The following is a 27,488-nucleotide window of genomic DNA, read 5'->3' as shown; positions in this document are numbered from 1 at the left end:
GTGAATTTAGCGATTGTGAAAAGTAACTGTGGACCTTGGTAATGGAGCCGTCTGGTCGATAGAAGGGATGACATTCCATGAGACAGCTGCTGTGTAATGTGTCTTATCCGTGGCTTTCAGGAGGGGGCACCTGAGGGGCAACCTAGTAGGTTGAACCTTACTGAGTCTTCAACTTTCTCCTCCTTCTGTGGATTCTTCAGCAGACGTGCCAATTAAAGTGATGGTTTTTGTGATGAAGCCTCAAGTAACTGGACTCAAAACGTAACTTCATTTTATTTCACATAGCTCAGCAGTTGGAAACTACTTTCATTGCTCCCACATTGTCCTGATTTAAATCTGGGACCTGACACTAAAAAGGGGGCTTTGTATGCTATTAAACAAGCCCCCAAGTTGAAGCTGTGCTCCTTTTGTTGGTGTTTCTCAGGGTGCTTTCCTCATTGTATTCCTGGCTTTGAATGGTCTTTGCAGAAGAATAATTTTCTTTAGTGAACTAGTAAACAAAATTTTTTTCTAAAAAATAATGTACGTATATCCGAGAGTTTGAAGCCTATGCATATGTTTTTAGAAGAAAATATTTTCACTAATTCACCAAAGAAAAGTATTTTTTAGGGGGATTTCTTGGGGGAAAAAAACAGTTGATTAAATTGATAGAAATTTACCACTTTAATAAAAGCAGGTTTCTTAAACTGAGTCATGGAACAGAAGATTCTGTTTCTAATTGGAAGGAGTGCAAAAATATGAACACATTTTATGTTTGATGATATAGTTTCTGGCTTTCCAAAAAAGTCACATTTACATATAAGGCAGAAATATAGAGCCATAGAGATCTATTTTCATAATGAAGGTGTGTGACCTCGTATCTCATATTCTAACTTTAAGTAGCTCTATTTAGGGCTAAAGTAAGCCTGCTTTTAACACTCTTCAATGTCACATGACCCCAACTTTAGTTTTGTTTTCTTCAGAAGGGCAATTGAAATGGGAACCCAGGCTTACTAAGTCATGGAACAATTCCGCTTCATCTTGGTGATGACAAACTCTCGCTCAGCAAAGCAGGAGTCAAAGACAAACTCTAGGAAATAACAGAGCACCTTCTCTTCTGCTCCTGTCAAGCAGCCTTCCCCCACCCACTTTAACATCGTGTTCTCATGAGCATTTCATAATATTCCTCATCCCTTGTTCCCCGTCTTGACCCACTGACCTAAGAATCAAGAAAGTGTCATGTTAGTGCCTACTAATTAGTGCACCCAGAGAGCCTTTTCATCTGGCCTTTCAACCTCCTGGAGGTGGGAGCACAAGCTGTCACTCGTATCACGCAGGGAAAATGAACCTTTGCTACATTTTCCCTGTTTTGCAAACAGCAGAATTAGCCAGCTGAGGCGAGATGAATATGCAGGTTAGGAAGAAATTAACCTAAAAGGCACTACTGTTTGCATTATTGTCTTAGAGATGACACAACACTGCCCACATTGAAATACCCATAACGCAATGCTGTGGGCCTGCGATTTTTGCCAGACTGTCGCTGTGGCATCACACTTGTATTTCAATGCCGTCATATGCATTTGGTGAAGTAATTTTAGGAGAGAAGTGTTCTCTGATTAAAAAGTTAAGGAGCATTTTAAGGCATTTAAGTTGCCACTGTTTTTAGACACGTTTGTGGGGATACTGCCATTTGTTAGTGAGCATTTGGCTCCAGGGCTCATTAATCAGTGCTGTTGGGCCAGGGTCTCCTGAGCCTTCTGGGTTTTGGGAGATCAGCTACTGTAATTAAAGGGATGAAATATATCATGGTCACAAACTTACCACATCAGACAATTGAGGGTTTGGAACTGGTGGAATTAATCTTTTTTATTTTTTTCTTAGGTGTTTAAGATAGAAGTGCTAATGAATGGAAGAAAACATTTTGTTGAAAAAAGGTACAGCGAATTTCATGCCCTGCACAAAAAGGTAACTTCGCCCCCGCCACACCCTTTTCTCTATAAGGCAGGTGGTGTAACACTAAGCCTACTTTCTGTGGTTCCTAAGAGCTTTAATAGTTCTTGGAACAGGTTGACTTCTTTTATCACGAAGTAAATTTCCTTTTAAAATAAATTGTTCCGTCCTTTCAAGGTGTGCTTTCTGAGTAGGTGGGTTTTCTGTTAAGATCTTTTGCATAAATAGATGTGTGACAGCAAGCTGTTTATATTATACTGTGCTGGGTATTGTAGGTTCAGAAAGAATAAGACCCAGACCCTATTTTATCCATAAAATACACTTAATGTGTTTTACACAAAGGAAAAGAAATGATCATTTTACAGGAAGAAATCTATTAAAATCAACTTATACTTACATATACATGGAAAAGAATATACATGTCACATGTATTCAAGGACTGTTAGGGGATCATGTAAAGGGGGATCATAGCTTCTTTTGAATTATAAAGGCCGCTCTACAAGACTGGTGTTTCAGTTCTCAGATCCCTTTCATTAAAAGCCTTTGATAAAAGAAACAAGAAGGCAAAAGGAATAGCTGAGTTTTGGGAGACATGGTCAGTAAAGAATAGAAGAGGGAATAATTTTTATTTTCTACCAAAATTTAATGTTTTGAAGGTTATAAATTAGTATTGAGGTGATGAAATTACCTTAATAACTAGAAATACCTCATGAAATTGCCTAGAAAATCACCACATATGAGTTAATGCAGTTTTACCACTTTTTCTTTTGTATACATATATATTCATATCTGTGTGTGTGTATATATATATACTTCCTATATATGAATATATATATTTATACACACACATATATAAAATGTATGGCACAGTTCAGTTTCTTCACTTTTGTTACTTTGTTAGGTAAGAAGTTAGTGGAAAGATACTGAGCAAGTATGTTCAGAAAGAATCTATTCTTTTAACTTCCTTAAGGACCGCTTAAATTTTCTGGAAAATGTCAGTGCATAAATGATGTGATAGTGTGCTTACTCTGTATTAAAAGCTCTGTAGCTAAAATTAAAATTTCTTACTTTTTGGTAGTCAGGAGAATAGAGTATTGAGTAAAAACTTTCACAGGTTATATTGAGAAGTGAGTGAGCCTCTATCCTTCTGTTTTCTTTTGAAGAGGACCTGTCAGCTATCTGTACACTTTTCCATTAGGATGGCAAGGGATAATTTACCTTGAATTTTCCAGTTAAAATTGTGTTACATCCAGGTTTACTTCCAAAAGAAGCAACACAGGTGAAATACAGATTTAGGCTGGGTATTGCCAGCTGACTTTACAAAAGCCCTACCCCTCAACCCGGGGCCTCAAAGAGAAACAAACATGGAGTCTGGGTCTCACGTCCTTCTCAAGAATTTTTGGCTTTGTTCACTTGTTTATCGAGGAAACACATTCTAGAGAGATTTCTTCTGGGTACCTCATGAAATAAGTCTGTACAATGGGATTAAAAGCAGAACTCCTCCCTTCCCCAGCCTCTGATTCCAGAGTCTGAACCAGGCAGCCTGTCACATGCAAGCCTCCTTCCTAACCTGCCAGGTCTCCATTACCCCGACACAGCCCAGCTGTCCCCACCAGATACTTGGGGACCAACTCCACATGAGGCACAGCTGGGTGACTGCCAGTTAGGCCCGCCCTGAGCAAGAGGCTGCCCGTTGCTTCTTAGCTCTCTTTTCTAATACGATTTATTTTCTTCAGCAGAAGAGGACCCTTTCCCCAGTGATTACAGGCAGTTCTTAGATTCTCACAGTCAAAAAAGAGTTCTAGATTTTCTAGGACTCTTCTCTCAACTTCTGCAATTCTGTTAATAATTTTAGCTATTCTTAAAATTATGTCATCAAGTCTATTAGAATTAAGAGAGTAGAAATTCTCAGACCTCTCAATTTTGCATGTTTTTGGCAGCCTCATTAAAACATCCTTACAGGGACATAGAGAAAAAAATAACATTGTGGGGCAGAGTTTTAGTTGGCAGACACTAAATCTTGTGTGTTATAGAGCAGAAAGGGGCTGCTAGAAGTCTCCTTTATTTGTCCCATTTGATAACTGTATTAGATTTGATGAAAAGGTAACTTATTATAAAAGACAATTAAGTACAAATAATGGCAGGGTGTAAAAATAAACATAAATCTGTAATCTTGACTGTAAAGTTGTGTGTTAAGGAGGATTGAAATGGGCAAAAAAATTAATCAGAATATACAAGCTTTGGTGATTACTGCTGCCACCATGTACAACTTTATCCTTTTATTAGAATTTTGGTACCCTAGTTTCCATATTTGAATTTTGTGATGTGCTTTGAATGTTCTGTTTTTACATGAAATACCTTCCCTTTAAATTCAAGTTAGATCTGCTCCTGTTTAATTTTTTTGAATATTCAGTTATTTCTGCAGTGGATGCCATTTGCTCTGTTGTCAGTGTCCTGATTTCCCTTACACTTTACATTACACTTGTTAAAGTTTTTAGTCAATGTCCCCAAGTTAATTCTAAAATCATATAGGAACTATTAATAAGTGCTTTGTACCTTTAGAATAGTAGTTGCATGGCTTATCTCCATATACCACAAACACACAAAAATGCCTCCTGGCTTGTTGTCAGGCTCATTTTGAGGCAGAAACTAAAACCATCACCCATTTGACAGTTCATCTGGTTGTTTGAAGTTCTTAATGATTACTACTTCTCCCAAACTTTTATAATTTTTGACATTAAAGAATGAAAACAATATTCTTATCCTCTACACTTTTCTTAGGATTCCGTTCTAATTTTTGGAAAAATTCAAGAGATTTTTTTTTCCTATGTGCTTTATTTTCGTCCCCTCAAGTAAGTTTAGTTTTTTAGATTATAAAGCTAAATCTTGCAGGAAGTTTGGGGACAGGAGAAATAACTCCTTGTTACCAACATATATTTCTTTTTTTTTTTTTTTTTTGCGTTACGTGGGCCTCTCACTGTTGTGGCCTCTCCCGTTGCGGAGCACAGGCTCCGGACGCGCAGGCTCAGCGGCCATGGCTCACGGGCCTAGCCGCTCCGCGGCACGTGGGATTTTCCCGGACCGGGGCACGAACCCGTGTCCCCTGCATCGGCAGGCGGACTCTCAACCACTGCGCCGCCAGGGAAGCCCTCTTGCATTTTGTAATGGAACAAATGCCACTGTGCTAGTGGGATTCCTTCATGGTGATAATTAATGGTGTCGAAGTTAAGTGTGGAAGCTCTGGCAGCAGAATGTTCCTGAGCCTGCCTTTACCTCAAGTCCATGGAGCAAGTTGAGTGATCTTTCTGTGCCTCCAGGTCCCCCGTTTTAATATGGGAACAGTGAATGTGCTAACTTCACAAGACTGTTTTCCAGACTAAACGAAATCGTGTGCATTGCATGGTCAACTTCTAATGATTGATAGCCTTCATTACATATAACTTTTTTTTTCCATTTTCAAGACTGTTTCCTGTAAGCTAGATTACAAAAGAAGCATTCTCTGTTAAAGAGTATAGATATTTTTACAGCTCCAGTTATATATTACCAAATTACTTTTTTCCAAAATGGTTATAGCAGATTTGTAATGCAACCAGCAAGCATGAAAGTATCTCACCAGCTTTGCATATTACCCCCCCAATAATATGTATTTAGCAAGCGATATATGTTGCCTTTTTGCTGTTTTAATTGGTATTTCTTAAGCTTATGATTGTAGCCCCTCTATTTGGAATTCTCTTTATGTGCTGTCCCATTTTTCTGCTAGGGTCTCTGTTTTTGATCATTAGTTTGCATGGCCTATTAATAAAATACTAGCCGCTTGATGAAGCTGTTTTTCACCATGGACTTTTTAATTTTGGCTGTGATATTTATTTTAATTTGCAAGAGTTTTACCTTTTTATGGTCTCTAATATGTCAGTTTCACCCTTTCAGACTATGTGTAAGATTAGTTTTTCTTCCAGAGCTCTGGAAGTATTCAATTTCACTTTCTTTTAGTTTTTCTAGATTGGTACTTTTTGAAGTGTGAACTTTGGGTGACCTGAAGCCGAACAGTATTTATTAAATTGCAGATTCCTGGGCACCACCAGGCATGCTGAATCAGAATCTTTGTGATAGAGCCCAGTAATCTGCCTGTTAAATCAGCATCCCAGGTGATCTTAATGCCTGGTGAAGTTTGAGAATTCCTATTTGTGTCATTATATTTTTAAAGGCATCTCTTAGACACAACCCCCCTACCTCCCCCTGCATCACACACTGAAGCCACAAGGTGTGGGACCTTGGAAGTCTTTCCTACCTTTCTCTTATCTTTCACTTCCAGGGTGTCAGCAAGCCCTGTTGATTCATTCTTCCAAACTTCTGTAATAAGCACCATGTAATTTTTCATTTTGTACTCCTACCATCTCAATCCAGAGTCTTGCTACTTTATGTAAGTATTTCTTTAACTGTTTCTTATCCTTGTCTTCTTATTCATCCTCCACTGCAGGCAATTTTCCTAGAGCACTATGTTCATCTTCATTTTATTGGTCAAAAACCTTGAAATGTGTCTGTATTATCTACCAAATCATGGACATTGACTTTTGAGACCAATAGTCTTAAACTGTGCATTAGTTTTCTATTACTGTTGTAACAAATCATCACAGACTTAGTGGCTTAAGACAACACACATTTGTAATCTTACTCTAAATGTGTCGGCAGGACTATGTTCCTTCTGGGGGGCTTTAGGAGAGAATCAGTTTCCTTGCCTTTTCCAGCCTCTAGAGGCTGCCACCTTTCTTGGCTCATCACCTTCTTTTGTCTTCAGAGCCAGCAACCACATCACCCCAACTTCTATTTCCATCGTCACATCTCCTGTCATCACATCTCCTCTCTCTGACTTGGTCACCTCTGCCTCCCCCTTGAGATTACATCGGGCCTACCTGGATAATCCAGGATAATCTTCCCATCTCAAGATACCTGATTTAATCACACCTGTAAGGCAATGCATTCACAGGTTCCAAGGATGACGATGTTGACATATTTGGGAGGACCATGATTTTGTCTACCGCAAACCCCTTTACTGGCCAGCCTTAGTTTCTCACTGCTTCTCCCAAGAAAAAGTTAGTGGCAGCCAAGCCAGTCTTCCCTGTCACCCCAGTATATGAAAATCACTGCCTCTCTGTCTTTGCCATGCTGAATGTCCTTCCCTCTGTGTTCTCATCTATTCAAACAAAGCTAAAACGTTTCAGGTTCTTCTTTCAGGTGAGTTTCTTTTATTCCTTCATCTCTTTGTTCTTGGAACTCCTTTTCCATTTAGGAGGTTTCTACTTAAATTTAAAACGTCTGAGATAATTAAAACTCAGTATCCCTAAGCTTTGTCTAACTAGAAGATATATTTTAAAAAACTAGGGACGATGTCTTTAACTAGACTTATCCTGGTGATCATTTTGTATTGTATAGAAATATCAAGTCACTGCCAGGAACTAACACAGTGTTGTAGGTCAGTCACACTTCAAAAACAAACAAACTCATAGAAAAAGAGATCAAATTTGTGGTTACCAGAGTCGGGGGGGTAGAGGGAGGTGGAATTGAATAAAAGCAGTTAAAAGACACAAACTTACAGTTATAAGATAAATAAGTACTAGGGATGTAATGTACAACATGATAAATATAATCAATACTGCCGTACATTATACATGAAGGTTAAGAGAGTAAATCCTAAGAGTTCTCATCACAAGGAAAAAGATTTTTTTCTTTCTCTTTAATTTTGTATCTATAGATGAGACAATGGATATTCACTAAACTTACTGTGGCAATCGTTTCATGATGTATGTAAGTAAAATCATTATGCTGTATACCTTAAACTTATGCAGTGCTGTATACCACTTATATCTCAATAAAACTAGAAGGAAATAAATAAAGTAGGGACCATGTCTTATTTTTTGTACCTTCCTCACTGTCTGTTAGTGTTGGGCACTTATTAGGCGTTAAATAAGTATTTGGCAAATGGGATATTTGGAGAATATTATGCATTTTTATGAATTGCTGGAGGAGTGCTTTGGTCAGCAAGAACAGTTTCTACTGTGGGAGTTTAGTTCACTGTGAGTCTAACCCCAGGTTACACTTGCCCCTGTTTCGTAGCTCTGCCAGTACAGGGTGGGAAAACACGACCACCATACTGAAACCAGAACAGACCCCCACACTGTTCTTCTCTGGTCACTCTCAGCAGGGTATCTTCAAAAAAAAAATTAAGTTATAGGGTGCTCTCCTCACGGCTCAGGCCCAGGCTGTGACAGGGTAAGAGCTTTCTCTGTGACCCCCTGCCCTGCGCCATAGGCTGTGCCCCGCTACAGCCAGGTAACTTGCACCGTCCATGGGGGTCCTGGAAAGCAGCTTCCATCCCGAGGCCCCAGTCCCCGGTGTGGAGAGGAAAGCCTTCCCTGCATGGCAGACTGCTGAGCCCAGGCTGCATTGCCTTCCCAGCTGTCGGTTCCAGCCCAGCCTTTTATTCACAAAAGTTTCAGGGAAATATGGTGCTGGTTCATTCCTAAATGAATGAGTTCTTGTGACTGCCTACTTTTGGCTTGAGTAGACTATTGCCTTCTCATATTTAATTTAACGAAGTCCACATTTCAGAAAAACCAAAAAACTGCCATATGGGGCTAAACCAGGGGTACAGCACCTCGTGAAGTGTCTCTAAAGGGAACCCTGAGGAGGTAGGGTGACAACATGGAATAAAAGATTGAATGCTCCCACAAGTGTCCCCCACGTCTTTCCTTAACCTTTTTTCCCTTTTTCATCTTTTTATTCACGTGCTTGGGAAAAGTATTTCTGTTCCCTTCGGTGGAAAATGGTTGCTATCACCAACATATATGCAGCAGGTCTTTACGGAGTAAGTTCTGTGTCAGCTCCTCTAACAGTTACGAGAAGGGAAGGGAGTGGTCATGCCAGGCAGAGGGGATTGTGTTTGTGGTATCGCGGAATCTGGTCACTATCTGTGGGGATCAGAAAGGCCGTTTGGCTGGACGCAGCCTGGATGCAGTTAATCATCAGATGGACTGGCAGAGGGGTATTTATCTTATAAGCAGCTGAGCCCTCCTGGACACATACTGTCTTGGGTTTGTCTCTCCTCATCTAGAGCCCTTCATTACTCACCTACAAACGCTGTCACCGAGCCCAGCAGCTATGATGATCGGCTTCCTCAGTACTCCTGACACACATAAAAAGGAAAAATCTTTTCAGTACTATATCTTCAAGATTTTTTATAAGAAGGAGAGAAGGACAGATAATGGAGTTGGTTTTCTATTCTGAAATGTAAGAAATGTTGTGGTTCAGTAGTGTTAAAGAAGTTTCTTTTTGTTTAAAGTGAAACTTAATAAGCTTTTTACCTCCAAGTAATTAGCATTTTCTGGCTTTGTTCTTGTTTGAGAAATACCTCAAATAGTGTGGAGATGAGATATGTATTTATTCCCTTACAGATAATCATAAATTACTCCTCTCTCTCTCTCTCCCCTCCCCCAATACTGAATCAGTCTCATCAATAAATTAATATATTATAGTATTTCCCATTGAACGAAATAGAACTCACCTTTGACCCCATGCTTCCCTCCCATGTTCACTCCCTTGCTCTCCTCTCTCAGTATAATTCCTGGGAAGAGGAGCCTCTGCCTTCCCGCTTCCCGCTCTTCTTTACACAGTGTCTTTGACTTTGCAGGATCGCTCTGCACAGTCTGATCATGCCCCTTCTAGAAACACTTCTCTGACTCAACTTACCATTTCACCGCCTCCTCACTGTTTGCCCTGCCTCTCTTCCCTGCCCCTCAGAGTTGGATGTCTCAGGCCGTGGACTTTGTATTCGTTTTCTCCTGCAGGGTAACAGATTGCCACGAATGTAGCAGCTTTAACCACACAAATGTGTTACCTCAGTGTCCCCGCGGGTCAGGAGTCAGGGCACAGGTTAGCTGGCCTCTCTGCTCAGAGTCTCATCGGGCTGAAGTCAGGTGTTGCCAAGACTGTGATCTCATCTGAGGCTCGGGGTCCTCTTCACGTTGTCATGTCCTCATTTGGGTAGAATTCAGTTCCTTGCAGTCATAGGACTGAGGTCCACTGTTTTCTTGGTGACGGTTAGCCAGAGGTGGTTCTCCCCTCCTCGAGGCCACCCTCAGGTCCTAGCCATGTGGCTTTGTCATAACACACAGCCTACTTCTTCAAAGCCAGCAGTCGGCTGGGACTGGGTTTCGTAAAGTGGGACCTGATCAAGGGATTGCCTGTCTCGTTGTGTAATGTAACCCAATCAAAGGAGTGACTATCTCACCACATTCACAGGTCCTATCCAGACCCAAGGGAAGGAATTTTATAGGCATGTGCACCACGAGGCAGCATCTTGAGAGCTTCTCAGGATTATGCCCCTCACAGACCTTTTCCTCCATCTGTACCCAACTCCCAATGTCGTGGCCTCTAGTTCCGTGGCTCTCAATACCACTTAGATATTCTCACTCCCAGTTTACAGACTCGTATACAATTGCCTGCAAATTATCTCCACTCGGTTGCCTGTTGGGCATCTCTGACTTGAAATCACCAAAACGGAACAATTGATTCCTCTGTGTCAGGATTATCTTTGGTTGGATATAATAGAAACTTGACTAGGTCCCTTAAACAAGTGAGAGATTAATAATTCTCACATTGCGGCTTCCCTGGTGGCGCAGTGGTTGAGAGTCCGCCTGCTGATGCAGGGAACACGGGTTCACGCCCCAGTCCGGGAAGATCCCACATGCCATGGAGTGGCTGGGCCCGTGAGCCATGGCCGCTGAGTCTGCGTCCGGAGCCTGTGTTCCACAACAGGAGAGGCCACAACAAGTGAGAGGCCCGCGAACCGCAAAAAATAAAAAATAAAACTAATTCTCACATTACAAGAAAACTAAAAGCAGGCAGTCCAAGTTGATGTATCGATTCTGTAATATCTGTGTTCCAGGCTCCTTTTATCTTTCCACTTCACCATCTTTACTTTAGCATGTGACTTTCACCCTCTGGTTACAACATAGCTGCTGTCCCTCCAGGCATTGTTTCCACATTTCTGGCAGAAAGAAGAGCCAGTTTCTCTTTTTCAGGAAAACAGGAGCCCAACCCAGTGGACTTAAACTGCCTATCATTAACAGCTCTGTCATATTATAAAGGAACCTGGGAAATCAATATTTTTTTGCTTAGCATTTTGGCCCTCTGAATGACACTGGTGTTTTTTTGCTTGTTTTGTTTTATTTTACAAGAAGAAGAAGGGAGTGAATATTGGACAGGCAGCTTGCAGTATCAGCCATATCCCCACTGTGGTATTCGATTTTGCTGCAGGTGACGCTAGAACTAAAATAATGGTGACCTTAACAGTGAGATACACCTTTATTTCTCTCTCACATAAATATCTAAGGCCGGTGTGGCAGTTTCATGGGCCTCAGGGACCCAGGCTTTCCTCTTGTGGTTTCCCTCTTCTCAACACAAGGCTTCCATCTCATGGTGGAAGGTGACTGCTCCAGGTCTAGCCGTTACATGGGCAAGTCAGCCGGCAGGAAGGAGGAAAGGAAACAGTCCTTCCCTTTAAGAACACTTCCTGAAAGTTGCACAGACATGTCTGTTTACTTGCCTTTGTCCAGAATTCAGTCATATGGCCACACATAGCTTCCAGGGAGACTGGGAGATGTGTTCTTTATTCTGGGCAGTCATGTACTTAGCTCAAAATTAGGAGTTCTGTTCTACAGAAGAGAGGGACGGTGGATTTGGGGAGATTAATAATGTTCTCTGCCACCTAGTCTAAACCTGGCATTCTACCACCTTTCATAAACAGGGCGCTGCCAGCTGAGGTCAAAGACCTGAAACAGTCAAAGTCTTGGGGTCACTCTGTCACCTCCACTTGTCACCTACTCTGCTTCTCCCCACCTCCACTGCCACGACCATAGTCCACGTCACCGTCGTCTTTTGCCTGGACTCCTACAGGAGCTGCTGACTGGTCTCCCTGCTTTGATTCCACCCCCTTAGAGTCCATCTTGTTCATAGAATCTAGCACGAGCTCTTTAAAGTAAAAATTTTATCAGATCATTCCCTTGCTTAAGACATTCAATTTGCTTCCCATGTAAAATGATAAGCAAATTCCCTCTGCGGCCTGCAAGGGCCTACAGTGTCTGATGCTGCACCTCTCTGAACCGTCTCCTCCTTGCTGAGTTTGGAACACCAGGCTCGGCCCTCCCTTTCCCTTGCTGCCTCTGCTGCAGTGGCCCTTCTCCAGCTCCTAACCCTGGCTCCCACCTGATTCAGGTGGTTCCTGAGACATTCTCACCTCACACAGTCATTTCCCCAGCTGCCCCCCAGCGCACACCCCCGTCTGTTACTCTTTGCCCTCACCCTGTTTTATTAACATGTTTATTGTTTTTTTGTCCATTTCCTGGTATGCAAGCCCTATGAAGGCAGGAGTGTCCCTAACACATAGGAGGAGCTTGGTGTCTTCTGTTCCATGACCTTCTTCAGGGGCTCTTTGTTTACCCTAGAACTTATTTTTTCTGATAGACAAAAGAATAATGTACTTTAACAAATCCTAAATTTATCCATCTTCTCCATACTCTCTGCTACATGGAATCCACCTTCTTCCTGGAGTTTTTTGTTTTAACCTAGACTGATAGTTCTCTAGGCCTGCTGTGCTCAGCTGCCCTTGGGTTTCCCTTCCCCATGCTGATGGGGTAGAGCTATGAGTCCTGATCCTATTTTTCCTCTTCCTTGGTTTAATTTCTCAGTTTTCTGGAATTACATGCTCAAATTTGGGTAAAAGAAGGCATGGGAGGTAAACTTTCTCTCACACTTAATTGATGAGATTCTGGTTATAAAAATCCACGTCAAAAAAAAAAAAAAAAAAAATCCACGTCAAATTGGATCTTTGGAGCATTGATCTTCTAGCATCCATCGTTGCTGGTGACAAGTCAGTTGCCGATACAGTTCTGCTTCCTTTGTTTGCCAACTAATGTTTTTCCCTCTGTCTTCTCTCTGTCCTCAATATTCTGAAATCTCAACTGATAAATGTCAGTAAATGTGGATCCTTTTTTATACATTATGCTGGTCCTCAATAGGTCCTTAATCTGAAGACATATATTAGGTCCTATAAAAATTGTTTTTCTTTGAAAATGTCTTCTATTCTTTATGAGAGGCTTATTACTTTCATATTAAATCTCCTAGATTAATCCGATATGTGTTTTATCTTTTCACCTACGCTTTCTCTCATTTTGTTTATTCTACACTTTGAGAGACTTCCATCATTTTATATTCTACCTCTTTTAACTTATTTCTCTGTCATGTTTTGTTAATTTCTGTCATCTCTTTCTTCTTCTCTGATGGTTTCTTTTTCATAGCAACCTGTTCTTGGGTTTTTTAAAAACCTGTTCTTGTTTTATAGAAGCAATATCTTCTCAAATCTCCCTGCGGATATTAAAGATCTCTTCTGTTATTTGATTTCTCTGTTTCCTTTGGGATTAGTTGTTCCATTTGGTTTTCTTGTCCTTTCTCTTTCATAGTGCTGGCTTTCCTATGAAAGTGATCTTTGATTGCCCATCCAGTTATTCTGGGTAGTTGTCACTGGTCCCTCTGCTTTGGGTACATAAGTCTGGTATCTGTAGAGTGTGTTAATTTAAGGGCTTCATTATAGGGAATGAGGGTAGAGAGGCAGATATTAGGCTGGGGACCCCATGAAAACCAGAATGACTAGAATGGCAAATACCCTTCTTCAACCCAAACACTTCATTCAGTTTCTTTAGGAACACTGACCCTTTTTTACTGGGGGAGGGTGTGCATGCTTAGGGATGACACTGGGCTGCTAGTCATCTCTGTGGTCTTTGGCACAGGCTGGGGCATAGACTGATCCCTCTTCCCATTCCCTCCTCCTCTTATGCCAGTCCTGAGCACAGAGCCTCTCAGGCTGCTGAGAAGATTGATGTCCAGACCCTCTGTAGTCCGTTCCTGAGGAGGTCTGGGCTGGGGCTTCCTCTGCTCCAGTGTTTTCTTTAGATCATGCTTCTGCTTCCCGTCTGTTTAAAAAGCTGTTAATCTCTTGCTTGGTGATTGCCCCTTCCTCCCTGCACTGTTCTCTGTGTTGTTCTGAGGCCTATTCCCTTTGGCCTTTTTCTTTTTCTAATATCTACCAGGACTGAATTTAGGAAACAGGAAGTCCAAATACCAGTAACCTTAAAAAAAGAGGCAGGGGGGCTATTTTTTTCCTCTTAGAAAGCAAGTCTGGAGGCGGGCAGTCTGGGGTGTTGTGGCAGCTCCAGGCAGTGTGCAGGCACCAAGTCCTTTTTTCTGCTTGCTCATCTGGACACCTGTCTTCCATCCTAAGAGTTTCCTCATGGTGGCAAACGGTCACAGCAGCTTCAGCAATCATAGTCGCATTCTAGGCAGGAAGGGGTGAAAGGGGAGTAGTATAGAAGGTACCAGCTAGCTGAGTCTGTTCCACTTTAAAAGAGATTTTATGGAACACTTTTCTCAGTGATTTCTGATTACCTTTGACCTCCACTCTCTGCAAGGGGGTGTGGGAAATTTAGCTTTTTAAGCTGAATTTAGCTGAATGCAGTATTATTTCCAATAATTTAGGAGTTTGGTGAGGAAGACAAGGAGGATAGATTTGGGCTTGCAGCTAATACTTTCACAGTGTTCTGTTAGTGGCGCTTCGGGTATGGAGGGAGAAGGCAAGCATGGGCTCAGCCTAACGTCTTGAGACAAGTGCTCATCTTTGAAATGCACAAAAACCCCTTTTTCATAGTGTGCAACAACTTTCAGCTTACAGTGGTTAATGAAGATATGCTTGTGTATGAGAACTTTTTTTATTACAGTTTTAGGTGCTGGGGTTTAGCTGTGTGCGTTTTCTTAGAGGTCATTATGCCATTTCTTTGCATGTGTAGTAAAGGAGCAGTCTCGGTTAAATTTTCCAACTTTTTACTCAGAGCATTAAGTCTTTCCATTTTAGAGACAGTGTGTTAGCTTTGTCTGTGTTGCCACTGTAACAAGTTAGCATAAACTTAGTGGCTTAAAACAACAGAAATTTATTATCTTATACCTCTCAAGGTCGGAAATCCAAATTGAGTTTCACTGGGCTAAAGTTAAGGTATCAATGGGCTAGAGGAGACAATTCATTCCTTTCCCTTTTCTGGCTTCCACAGGTCAGCGGTGGTCATGACCCTTCCTCCATCACCTAAGCCAGTCATGTAGCATCTTCCAGTCTCTCCCTGACCCTGGTCCTCGTGCTTCCCTCCCGATAAATCAGGATCCTTACGATTACATTGAGCCCACCTAGATAATCTAGGGTAATCTCTCCATTGTAAGACACTTAATTTAATCAGTTATATAAAGTACTTGGCCCTGTAAGGTAATATTCACATATTTAGGATGCGGATGTGGTAGGATGCACCTGTGACAGGCAGCTCTAACTCAACGTCCGATAGAATTTTCCTTTATCTATATAGTCCCTTAAGACTGCTGCCCAGAAAGGCTTAGCTGAGAACCGTCACTCAGTTTTCATGAACAAAATTTAGACCTAATGCTTAGGAATTTTGGAAGGATCAGTCTTTTCTTTTTAGAACTTTTTTTAATAGAACTTTTTTTTAATAGAACTTTTAAGAAACTCTCCATATGATGTGGTCTAGTTCATATGGCATTTCCAGGGATGATGGTTATAAACAATTGCATTCTGTCTTCCTTTTTTTGTGAAAAATATGTAGAAGGACTTTTCATCAGAAAAGTACTTCTTCAGGCTTCCCTGGTGGCGCAGTGGTTGAGGATCCACCTGCCAGTGCAGGGGACGTGGGTTCGAGCCCTGGTCTGGGAAGATCCCACATGCCCAACTAAGCCCATGTGACAAAACTACTGAGCCTGCACTCTACAGCCTGCGTGCCACAACTACTGAAGCCTGCACACCTAGAGCCTGTGCTCTGCAACAAGGGAAGCCATTGCAATGAGAAGCCCAGGCACCACAAAGGAGAGGAGCCCCCACTCGCTGCAACAAGAGAAAGCCCAAGCCCAGCAACAAAAGACCCAATGCAGCCAAAAATAAATAAATTTATAAAAAGAAAAGTACTTCTTCCAACTAAAATTTTGTTGTATTAATTGTTTTTGGAAATTATAAACTTCTATACTTCCTTTATAGTTCATTTACTGAACTCTTAATTCTTCAGGAAAAATAATTCCCATCTGAAATGCCAGATGTTGTATAACAATAACAACAACTACTAAAACACAGAACTCTTGTCCTGAAACCTGAACATTTAGGACAGCTAAAGAAAGAATTTTTGATGAAATTTCAGTGTATATATATTTTCCTCTATATTTTTATTGGAGATAGCAGTGGTTCACTTCCTTTTATTGGCTTTTCCCTTAAATAATGTCATTATAATTAAAACACATTTTCTATGTTTTTCTCTGTCTTTATAGCTTAAGAAATGTATTAAAACTCCAGAAATCCCTTCCAAACATGTTCGGAACTGGGTCCCAAAAGTCTTGGAACAACGACGACAAGGTTTGGAAACGTATTTACAGGTAAGATGTGTTTAGATCCTCAATTAATGTAGCTTAAAGAGTCATATATCTCAATATTTTTTTCTCAGAACTTATGGGTAAGATACAGAATATATCAAGCAACCAAACATTCTGAGTGAAAAGAAAGTTTAAAATTATAAGTATGTTGTTGGTTGGTTCTTTTAGCTTTAGTTAAGTTCTATTTAAAATTGGTTATATGGATTCGGGAAGTGAAAAATTAGTATAAAAGTAAAAACCGATGCAGAGGGGTCTGTCCGTGTTTTTGTTCAGCCCTACAAATTACTTTCTGTTTGTTTTCCCCTCCAAGATTTGCTGCTTCTTCATAGCATTCCCAGCCTTTAGGTGTTGGGTGTTGGGGAGATAATGAGAGAAACTGCATTTTCAGTGGGCCTGGCTAGTACACCTATGGAATCAAATTGAGAATGAGTATATAAAAATTACTTCTGTTCAAGTACCAACTTCTTTGAAAATTAAAATGTATGTTTTTAAAAGAATGCAGAGGATGCTTTTTACTGTAGCTAAGAGGAGCAAACAGAACTACCTAAAGTAAGATAAGACAAAGCAGTCTGTCTGCCAAGTGACAGAAAAAGCAAAAGGAAAGCGTGAGGTGGTGTCAGCTTCTCTGAGTTTTAAAACAAAGGGCTAGTGGCCTCAGGTGAATATTCAGTGTAGTCATCATTAATCCAAAGAGTACTGCGTGAGGCAAGTGCTGAGAGAAGGGTTGGGGGGCTGTGGGAGCCTTGTGTTCACCAGGACACATGAGTCCAATTGAGGGGCAGACGCATGAGACTGCCTGAGGTGAGCATGGCCAGGAGGGAAGGGGTGGGGAACCTTGGCTCTCAAAGAATGAGGAGCTGGACATCACCTCGGAGTTCTGAGTTTACCGCGATGATCTATCCAAGACATGTTGCATCAAAGAAGTCGGCAGCCATGACTGTGTTCATCCATTGCTATCTTCATCACCCCCTTAAGCATTAACCCTTGGTGGATTTTATTTGGGCGGGCAGCTGTGGACTGTGTGAAGCCATATGCTATGTCCTCTACAGAGCTTTTCTGGTTGGTTTTGCCTGAATGACTAGTAACTAGAAGCTGAGGAGAAGGTGTCACCACAGGCTTGTACTAAGCGATCAGTTCACAGGACTCTGTCCCAGTAGAAAGATGCCAAGAGTCCATCCCTGGTCTCCTGCAGTTTTCTTGGTCTTTACAGTATTCAAATAGGAAAGCTGACACGTGGAGGCCCTCTGAACCACAGAGGAGGGCTCTCTTCACTGCCTTTGTTCTTCTGCTTTGGGACGTGGTGGATGGATCCTTCACTGCCTCTCCCTGGCAGTGAGAGATTAAAGGAAGTGGAGGCCACAAATGACAGGAAACTGTGTGGCCATGTGCCTTGAGACTCTGTATATGGAACTATGAGACTTCCAGAGCCTCGGGCTGCACTGCAGAGCAAAACCAAACCAAAAAACGAGACATTAGATGTTGTATGCAAAGGGTAAAAATGCACGTTCTCTATAATTAAATGGAATAGGTAAACAATGCATTCTAATTTGTAAGCCACATTTTCCACAGATATTGTATATCTTCAAGCTTTAGTTCTGAAGAAAGCTTTGCTCTTTTTCCTACCATTGTATTTGACACATGACTCCCATTACTACTCAGTGTAAACATTTTAAGTTGTTTGTACTTTGGATATAAATATGTGGTTAAGATCATCTGGCACAGAGAGGAGTTTACAGTGACACTCAAATTAAGCTTAGAATTTTCTATTCTCAGAAACAGAGCTTGAAAGATGTGGTTGAAGGACTGAGAGGGCTTGTTTGCTCTTGTGCGTTTAATATTCAGTTTGTTGTCAGTTAAGTCCTGAAGGAGTTCAAGGGCACTTTTTCTCTTCTCCGTCTTCCCCCTCTTCCCCCTGTTTCTATTTGCATGCCCTGGGAGCCAAATGGAAGTTACAAAGATGAGTGTGGATGCTTGATCGACCGCCAGTGAAATGAAAACCCTGGCTTAGGTGTCATTTCTTGATAGCGTTTGGTGTTTAAGTCTCTTTGGAAGTAAGACAGTTATCACTGTTCCTTCTACTCGCCTTTGTAACTCCAGTTAGAATCCCACTCACCCTCAGCACCAGTCTGAACCCCTGAGTTTAAGTGCCACTAGCACTTCTCAGCAGGCACTATCATGCAGCGAATCCATCTCGGCTTGAGGTACAAAGGATGGCCCTGTTCAGGCCCGTAAACCTAAGAAAGTATTAATACCCTCAAGCCATAGCATCTTCAGCTCACAGGGAACTTAGACCGTATCTAGTCCAGCTTGTCTCCTGCCCTTCAATTAAGTTCATGATCATCCCTCTGGTCACAGTTTACCACCCATAAAACAGGCCAATTAGCTCTTGGAAGGGCCAGAGAAAACTCTTCCTTTTGTTCAAGAAGCAACTAGTACCCTCTAGACCATGGATGGATTCAACACACATTTCCTAAGTTAGCCCACACCGCTCTTTTATTTTAGAGTTGGAGAAACAAGTCCAGTGGAATTAAGAAATTTGCCTCACTTCCTAAGTATATTAGTTAAAGAGATGGGACTGGAATTTTAGTTTCTTAACTCCCAGTATAGGCTCTTTTTGTTATGCACTGTAGATTTTTTAAATCAGGAGAAAACTTTCAGCCTTGAGGTAGAGTTTTTCTTAAGGATATAATAATAAAAGTAAAGGAAAATATAATCATAAAACATCACAATTTAATTGGCTATCCCCAACTTCCTTGATCAATAGATTTTTTTTTAAATCTTTGATTTGAATATTTGAAAATTGTGAGTATACATCTGTTTTCTGTGTTAAGTCATCTGCATAGAAACAAAAATCTTAAGAATAAATTAATTTGGTTTTCCCAAACTGATTTGGCCATCAGACATGGTTTATATAATAGTTTTATCTCCTGGTTTGAAGTGACTTTGCACCTTTCCTGAGACCCCACTGAAACAAAAGTATAAAAACTTAAAAAGGAGGGACTTCCCTGGTGGTGCAGTGGTTAAGAATCCACCAGCCAATGCAGGGGACATGGGTTTGAGCTCTGGTCCGGGAGGATCCCACATGCTGCGGAGCAACTAAGCCCATGAGTCACAACTACTGAAGCCTGCGTGCCTAGAACCCCTGCTCCACAACAAGAGAAGCCACCACAGTGAGGAGCCTGCGTGCTGCAACGAAGAGTAGCCTCTGCACACCACAGCTAGAGAAAGCTCGTGCACAGCAACAAAGACCCGACACAGCCAAAAATAAATAAAATAAGTAAATTTATTTAAAAAAAGAAGTCATTTAAAAAGAAAACATTTAAAAAGGAATAAACCCCAACAGTAAGGTGGTGGATGGGCAAGGAAAAGAGGGCCTCATCAAAGGAAGAAAACATTTTAACAGTTTCCTGGAAGATGGAATGTTCTGGGAGCATGTGAATAGATGCAAAAAGCAGGGCCCAAGCTCAGCCATGAGAGCTACGGTGGGTGTGGGAGATGGCCCGCCCACAGCTGTGCTGGAGATGGAGCTTCTGGACCTAGAGCTGGCAGGTGAGGCCGAGGCTGAGGTGAGCAGTGAAACTGAACACACTTGGGTCATTCAAGGTGTACACATGGGATGGGTGCTCAGGCCACTTATTCTGTACAGAATACATACTGATGTTTATGACCACGCCAAAAAATTTGTAAGACTATTTTCTTGAAAATAAAACAATACAACAAAACACTAAACAGAATGGCTGAGGAAAGCTAAAGCTTCTGATGTGGATATTAGGGCCCCCAAGTTGACAACCCCCTCCCCATCCCCTTACCTCAAGGAAAAGCCCACCATGTCTTTCCCACACTCAGAAGGAAGCCTGTGACGAGCACTCCTACTGACCTACTAGCAGAGGAAACCCACCGAAGCTGCTTTCTGCAGTGAGATCTGATAACCAGGAATCACCAGGCATTGAAGAAAAAGGCCAAGATGAATGAAAGCACTGACTCTTCAGGAAGGAGATAATTCAGAACACAACATATATCTTACAAATTGATTTAACATATCTAGAGAGCTTCTCAAAGGTATTACATCCAAAAGATGACACTAGGATACTATGTAAAAGGAACAATCGGAGAGCACATGAGAATTCTTAGAATTAGTTGTTTTCTCCAGTTGAAAACATTCGGGAGTTGCTCTCTCTAGTTGGGAAACTGTTCCATAGAGTACGGAGACAAAAGTTGAAGACAAGAGACACAGAGGACCAATTCAAGTCTAATGTCCTCTTTCATTCTGGAGGCCCAGAGAGAAAGAAGAGGGGAAAATACAAAAGTAGGGAAGAGAATAATCAAAAGAAAAAACACTTGAAAATTTCCCCAAACTGGAGGATATGGGACTTTACACAGACAAGGTTCCACAAGGACAGAGCACAACGAATGAAGAAACCCTCTGAGGCCAGACATAACCTGGCAACATTTCAGTACATCAGAGAAGAAGCCCACAATCTTACAGAAAGAAAAAACAAATGGTCAGCAAGGTTGAGGTTTAGCTGTGGCTTCATTTATTTATTTGAGGCTGGCTTAATGGTCAGGTCCCTTGCCATTCTTCAGTAGTAGCTTTAAATGGCAAGCTCTTATAATTTTTAGACAAAGATTTTTCACGGAAATTTTGTGTACATCGCTTGTGCTCTTTGTTGAAATAATGTGAAATTTATCTTTCTGAGAAAGAGACCCACATCTTATGTCACTAACTTAGGAAAAACAGTTATGTTTTCATCCTTTTCATAAAGGAGTGAAAAATAATTAAATGTACAGTGAGTTTTGGGAGCTGAACAGAAATAGCTCATAGCAACTCATGACTAAAGATAATCGAAGCTAATATTAATCCCTAAAAAAAGGTTCATTCAAAGAAAACATTGCCACAGCTGGGGTTAAGCTGTTTTGTTAGACAGTAGATGCAGAGTGCTGTCTTCAGAAGACCCTATTGACCTGACTAGCCTGCCCCTCGTTCGTTATTTAAATTATGCTATGCAGTATAATGTTCCGTTTGGTCAGAAGTCTGCACTGGATTAAACAGTATTGTATTTTTAACTTCTCCAGTAGTGCATGAAGCATCTGTTAAAATGGACCATGTGTGCTTGCAATATGTGTATTCTTGAATTCTTGAGTACAATGAACTGTATAAAATCAGATGAAGTTTTTTTTTTTTTTTTTTTTTTTTTAAACATCTTTATTGGGGTATAATTGCTTTACAATGGTGTGTTAGTTTCTGCTTTACAACAAAGTGAATCAGCTATACATATACATATGTTCCCATATGTCTTCACTCTTGCGTCTCCCTCCCTCCCACTCTCCCCATCCCACCCTTCCAGGCTGTCACAAAGCACCGAGCTAATATCCCTGTGCCTTGCGGCTGCTTCCCCCCAGCTATCTACCTTACTACGTTTGTTAGTGTGTATATGTCCATGACTCTCTCTCGCCCTGTCAAAACTCACCCTTCCCCCTCCCCATATCCTTAAGTCCGTTCTCCAGTAGGTCTGCGTCTTTATTCCTATCTTACCCCTAGGTTCTTCATGACATTTTTTTCCCTTAAATTCCATATATATGTGTTAGCATACGGTATTTGTCTTTTTCTTTCTGACTTACTTCACTCTGTATGACAGATTCTAGGTCTATCCATCTCATTACAAATAGCTCAATTTCATTTCTTTTTAAGGCTGAGTAATATTCCATTGTGTATATGTGCCACATCTTCTTTATCCATTCATCCGATGATGGGCGCTTAGGTTGTTTCCATGTCCTGGCTATTGTAAATAGAGCTGCAATGAACATTTTGGTACATGACTCTCTTTGAATTTTGGTTTTCTCAGGGTATATTCCAAGTAGTGGGATTGCTGGGTCATATGGTAATTCTATTTGTAGTTTTTTAAGGAACCTCCATACTGTTCTCCACAGTGGCTGAACCAATTCACATTCCCACCAGCAGTGCAAGAGTGTCCCCTTTTCTCCACACCCTCTCCAGCATTTATTGTTTCTAGATTTTTTGATGATGGCCATTCTGACTGGTGTGAGATGATATCTCATTGTAGTTTTGATTTGCATTTCTCTAATGATTAATGATGTTGAGCATTCTTTCATGTGTTTGTTGGCAGTCTGTATATCTTCTTTGGAGAAATGTCTATTTAGGTCTTCTGCCCAGTTTTGGATGGGGTTGTTTGTTTTTTTGTTATTGAGCTGCATGAGCTGCTTGTAAATTTTGGAGATTAATCCTTTGTCAGTTGCTTCATTTGCAAATGTTTTCTCCCATTCTGAGGGTTGTCTTTTGGTCTTGGTTATGGTTTCCTTTGCTGTGCAAAAGCTTTGAAGTTTCATTAGGTCCCATTTGTTTATTTTTGTTTTTATTTCCATTACTCTAGGAGGTGGGTCAGAAAGGATCTTGCTGTGATTTATGTCATAGAGTGTTCTTCCTATGTTTTCTTCTAAGAGTTTGATAGTTTCTGGCCTTACATTTAGGTCTTTAATCCATTTTGAGCTTATTTTTGTGTATGGTGTTAGGGAGTGATCTAATCTCATACTTTTACATATACCTGTCCAGTTTTCCCAGCACCATTTATTGAAGAGGCTGTCCTTTCTCCACTGTACATTCCTGCCTCCTTTATCAAAGATAAGGTGTCCATATGTGCGTGGGTTTATCTCTGGGCTTTCTATCCTGTTCCACTGATCTATCTTTCTGTTTTTGTGCCAGTACCATACTGTCTTGATTACTGTTGCTTTGTAATATAGTCTGAAGTCAGGGAGCCTGATTCCTCCAGCTCCTTTTTTCGTTCTAAAGATTGCTTTGGCTATTCGGGGTCTTTTGTGTTTCCATACAAATTGCGAAATTTTTTGTTCTAGTTCTGTGAAAAATGCCAGTGGTAGTTTGATAGGGATTGCATTGAATCTGTAGATTGCTTTGGGTAGTAGAGTCATTTTCACAATGTTGATTCTTCCCATCCAAGAACATGGTATATCTCTCCATCTATTTGTATCATCTTTAATTTCTTTCATCAGTGTCTTATAATTTTCTGCATACAGGTCTTTCGTATCCTTAGGTAGGTTTATTCCTAGATATTTTATTCTTTTTGTTGCAATGGTAAATGGGAGTGTTTTCTTGATTTCACTTTCAGATTTTTCATCATTAGTATATAGGAATGCCAGAGATTTCTGTGCATTAATTTTGTATCCTGCTACTTTACCAAATTCATTGATTAGCTCTAGTAGTTTTCTGGTAGCATCTTTAGGATTCTCTATGTATAGCATCATGTCATCTGCAAACAGTGACAGCTTTACTTCTTCTTTTCCGATTTGGATTCCTTTTATTTCCTTTTCTTCTCTGATTGCTGTGGCTAAAACTTCCAAAACTATGTTGAATAAGAGTGGTGAGAGTGGGCAACCTTGTCTTGTTCCTGATCTTAGTGGAAATGCTTTCAGTTTTTCACCATTGAGGATGATGTTTGCTGTGGGCTTGTCATATATGGCTTTTATTATGTTTAGGAAAGTTCCCTCTATACCTACTTTCTGGAGGGTTTTTATCATAAATGGGTGTTGAATTTTGTCGAAAGCTTTCTCTGCATCTATTGAGATGATCATATGGTTTTTCTCCTTCAATTTGTTAATATGGTTTATCACATTGATAGATTTGCGTATACTGAAGAATCCTTGCATTCCTGGAATAAACCCCACTTGATCATGGTGTATGATCCTTTTAATGTGCTGTTGGATTCTGTTTGCTAGTATTTTGTTGAGGATTTTTGCATCTATGTTCATCAGTGATATTGGCCTGTAGTTTTCTTTCTTTGTGACATCCTTGTCTGGTTTTGGTATCAAGGTGATGGTGGCTTCGTAGAAGGAATTTGGGAGTGTTCCTCCCTCTGCTATATTTTGGAAGAGTTTGAGAAGGATAGGTGTTAGCTCTTCTCTAAACGTTTGATAGAATTCACCTGTGAAGCCATCTGGTCCTGGGCTTTTGTTTGTTGGAAGGTTTTTAATCACAGTTTCAATTTCAGTGCTTGTGATTGGTCTGTTCATATTTTCTATTTCTTCCTGATTCAGTCTTGGCAGGTTGTGCATTTCTAAGAATTTGTCCATTTCTTCCAGATTGTCCATTTTATTGGCATAGAGTTGCTTGTAGTAATCTCTCATGATTTTTTTTATTTCTGCAGTGTCAGTTGTTACTTCTCCTTTTTCATTTCTAATTCTATTGATTTGAGTCTTCTCCCTTTTTTTCTTGATGAGTCTGGCTAGTGGTTTATCTATTTTGTTTATCTTCTCAAAGAACCAGCTTTTAGTTTTATTGATCTTTGCTATTGTTTCCTTCATTTCTTTTTCATTTATTTCTGATCTGATTTTTATGATTTCTTTCCTTCTGCTAGCTTTGGGGTTTTTTTGTTCTTCTTTCTCTAATTGCTTGAGGTGCAAGGTTAGGTTGTTTATTCGAGATGTTTCCTGCTTCTTAAGGTGGGCTTGTATTGCTATAAACTTCCCCCTTAGAACTGCTTTTGCTGCATCCCATAGGTTTTGGGTCGTTGTGTCTCCATTGTCATTTGTTTCTAGGTATTTTTTTATTTCCTCTTTGATTTCTTCAGTGATCACTTCATTATTAAGTAGTGTATTGTTTAGCCTCCATGTGTTTGTATTTTTTACAGATCTTTTCCTGTAATTGATATCTAGTCTCATGGCGTTGTGGTCGGAAAAGATACTTGATACAATTTCAGTTTTCTTACATTTACCAAGGCTTGATTTGTGACCCAAGATATGATCTATCCTGGAGAATGTTCCATGAGCACTTGAGAAAAATGTGTATTCTGTTGTTTTTGGATGGAGTGTCCTATAAATATCAATTAAGTCCATCTTGTTTAATGTATCATTTAAAGCTTGTGTTTCCTTATTTATTTTCATTTTGGATGATCTGTCCATGGGTGAAAGTGGGGTGTTAAAGTCCCCTACTATGAATGTGTTACTGTTGATCTCCCCTTTTATGGTTGTTAGTATTTGCCTTATGTATTGAGGTGCTCCTATGTTGGGTGCATAAATATTTACAATTGTTATATCTTCTTCTTGGATCGATCCCTTGATCATTATGTAGTGTCCTTCTTTGTCCCTTTTAATAGTCCTTATTTTAAAGTCTATTTTGTCTGATATGAGAATTGCTACTCCAGCTTTCTTTTGGTTTCCATTTGCATGGAATATCTTTTTCCATCCCCTTACTTTCAGTCTGTATGTGTCTCTAGGTCTGAAGTGGGTCTCTTGTAGACAGCATATATAAGGGTCTTGTTTTTGTATCCATTCAGCCAATCTGTGTCTTTTGGTGGGAGCATTTAGTCCATTTACATTTAAGGTAATTATTGATATGTATGTTCCTATTTCCATTTTATATATTGTTTTGGGTTCGCTACTATAGGTCATTTCCTACTCTTGTGTTTCGTGTCTAGAGAAGTTCCTTTAGCATTTGTTGTAAAGCTGGTTTGGTGGTGCTGAACTCTCTCAGCTTTTGCTTGTCTGTAAAGGTTTTAATTTCTCCATCAAATGTGAATGAGATCCTTGCTGGGTAGAGTAGTCTTGGTTTCAGGCTATTCTCCTTCATCACTTTCAGTATGTCCTGCCACTCCCTTCTGGCTTGTAGGGTTTCTGCTGAGAGATCAGCTGTTAACCTTATGGGGATTCCCTTGTGTGTTATTTGTTGTTTTTCCCTTGCTGCTTTTAATATGCTTTCTTTGTATTTAATTTTTGACAGTTTGATTAATATGTGTCTTGGCGTGTTTCTCCTTGTATTTATCCTGTATGGGACCCTCTGTGCTTCCTGGACTTGATTAACTATTTCCTTTCCCATATTAGGGAAGTTTTCAACTATAATCTCTTCAAATATTTTCTCAGTCCCTTTCTTTCTTTCTTCTTCTTCTGGAACCCCTATAATTCGAATGTTGGTGCGTTTCATGTTGTCCCAGAGGTCTCTGAGACTGTCCTCAGTTCTTTTCATTCTTTTTTCTTTATTCTGCTCTGCAGTAGTTATTTCCACTACTTTATCTTCCAGGTCACTTATCCGTTCTTCTGCCTCAGTTATTCTGCTATTGATCCTATCTAGAGTGATTTTAATTTCATTTATTGCATTGTTCATCGTTGCTTGTTTCATCTTTAGTTCTTGTAGGTCCTTGTTAACTGTTTCTTGCATTTTGTCCATTCTACTTCCAAGATTTCGGATCATCCTTACTATCATTATTCTGAATTCTTTTTCAGGTAGATTGCCTATTTCCTCTTCATTTGTTAGGTCTGGTGGGTTTTTATCTTGCTCCTTCATCTGCTGTGTGTTTTTCTGTCTTCTCATTTTGCTTATCTTACTGTGTTTGGGGTCTCCTTTTTGCAGGCTGCAGGTTCGTAGTTCCCGTTGTTTTTGATGTCTGTCTCCAGTGGCTAAGGTTGTTTCAGTGGGTTGTGTAGGCTTCCTGGTGGAGGGGACTAGTGCCTGTGTTGTGCTGGATGAGGCTGGATCTTGTCTCTCTAGTGGGCAGGTTCACGTCTGGTGGTGTGTTTTGGGGTGTCTGTGGCCTTATTATGATTTTAGGCAGCCTCTCTGCTAATGGGTGGGGTTGTGTTCCTGTTTTGCTAGTTGTTTGGCATAGGTTGTCCAGCACTGTGGCTTGCTGGTCGTTGAGTGAAGCTGGGTGCTGGTGTTAAGATGGAGGTCTCTGGGAGATTTCCACCGTTTAATATTATGTGGAGCTGGGAGGTCTCTTGTTGACCAGTGTCCTGAAGTTGGCTCTCCTACCTCAGAGGCAGAGCCCTGACTCCTGGCTGGAGCACCAAGAGCCTTTCATCCACACAGCTCAGAATAAAAGGGAGAAAAAGTAGGGAGAATTAGTAGAAGTATGAGTAAAGAAAGAGGGAAAGGAGGAAAGGAAGGAAGGAAGAAAGAAGCAAAGAAGGAAAGAAAGGAGGGAGGGAGGGAGGGAGGGAGGAAGGAAGGAAGGAGGGAAAGAAGGAAAAAAAGACAGAAAGAAAGATGATACAGTAAAAATAAAATAAAGTATAAT

General features: G+C 40.6%; 1 protein-coding gene across 2 annotated transcripts in view; it reads left to right on the top strand.

Moving 5' to 3' along the window:
• SNX24 (sorting nexin 24) overlaps positions 1-27,488 on the top strand; it is a 181,366-nt gene that overhangs the window by 95,354 nt on the left and 58,524 nt on the right. The window contains exons 2-3 of one of the 2 annotated variants that reach the window (XM_032629033.1): positions 1,861-1,944; positions 16,348-16,452. In XM_032629033.1, the coding sequence (XP_032484924.1) occupies positions 1,861-1,944; positions 16,348-16,452 (189 nt within the window). The remainder of the gene's footprint in view (positions 1-1,860; positions 1,945-16,347; positions 16,453-27,488) is intronic. The other variant, XM_032629034.1, reaches the window with a different exon arrangement.

Source organism: Phocoena sinus, chromosome 3 (genome assembly GCF_008692025.1).
Source record: "Phocoena sinus isolate mPhoSin1 chromosome 3, mPhoSin1.pri, whole genome shotgun sequence".
Lineage (NCBI taxonomy): Eukaryota > Metazoa > Chordata > Mammalia > Artiodactyla > Phocoenidae > Phocoena > Phocoena sinus.
This window is presented reverse-complemented; position numbering and strand designations above follow the sequence as displayed.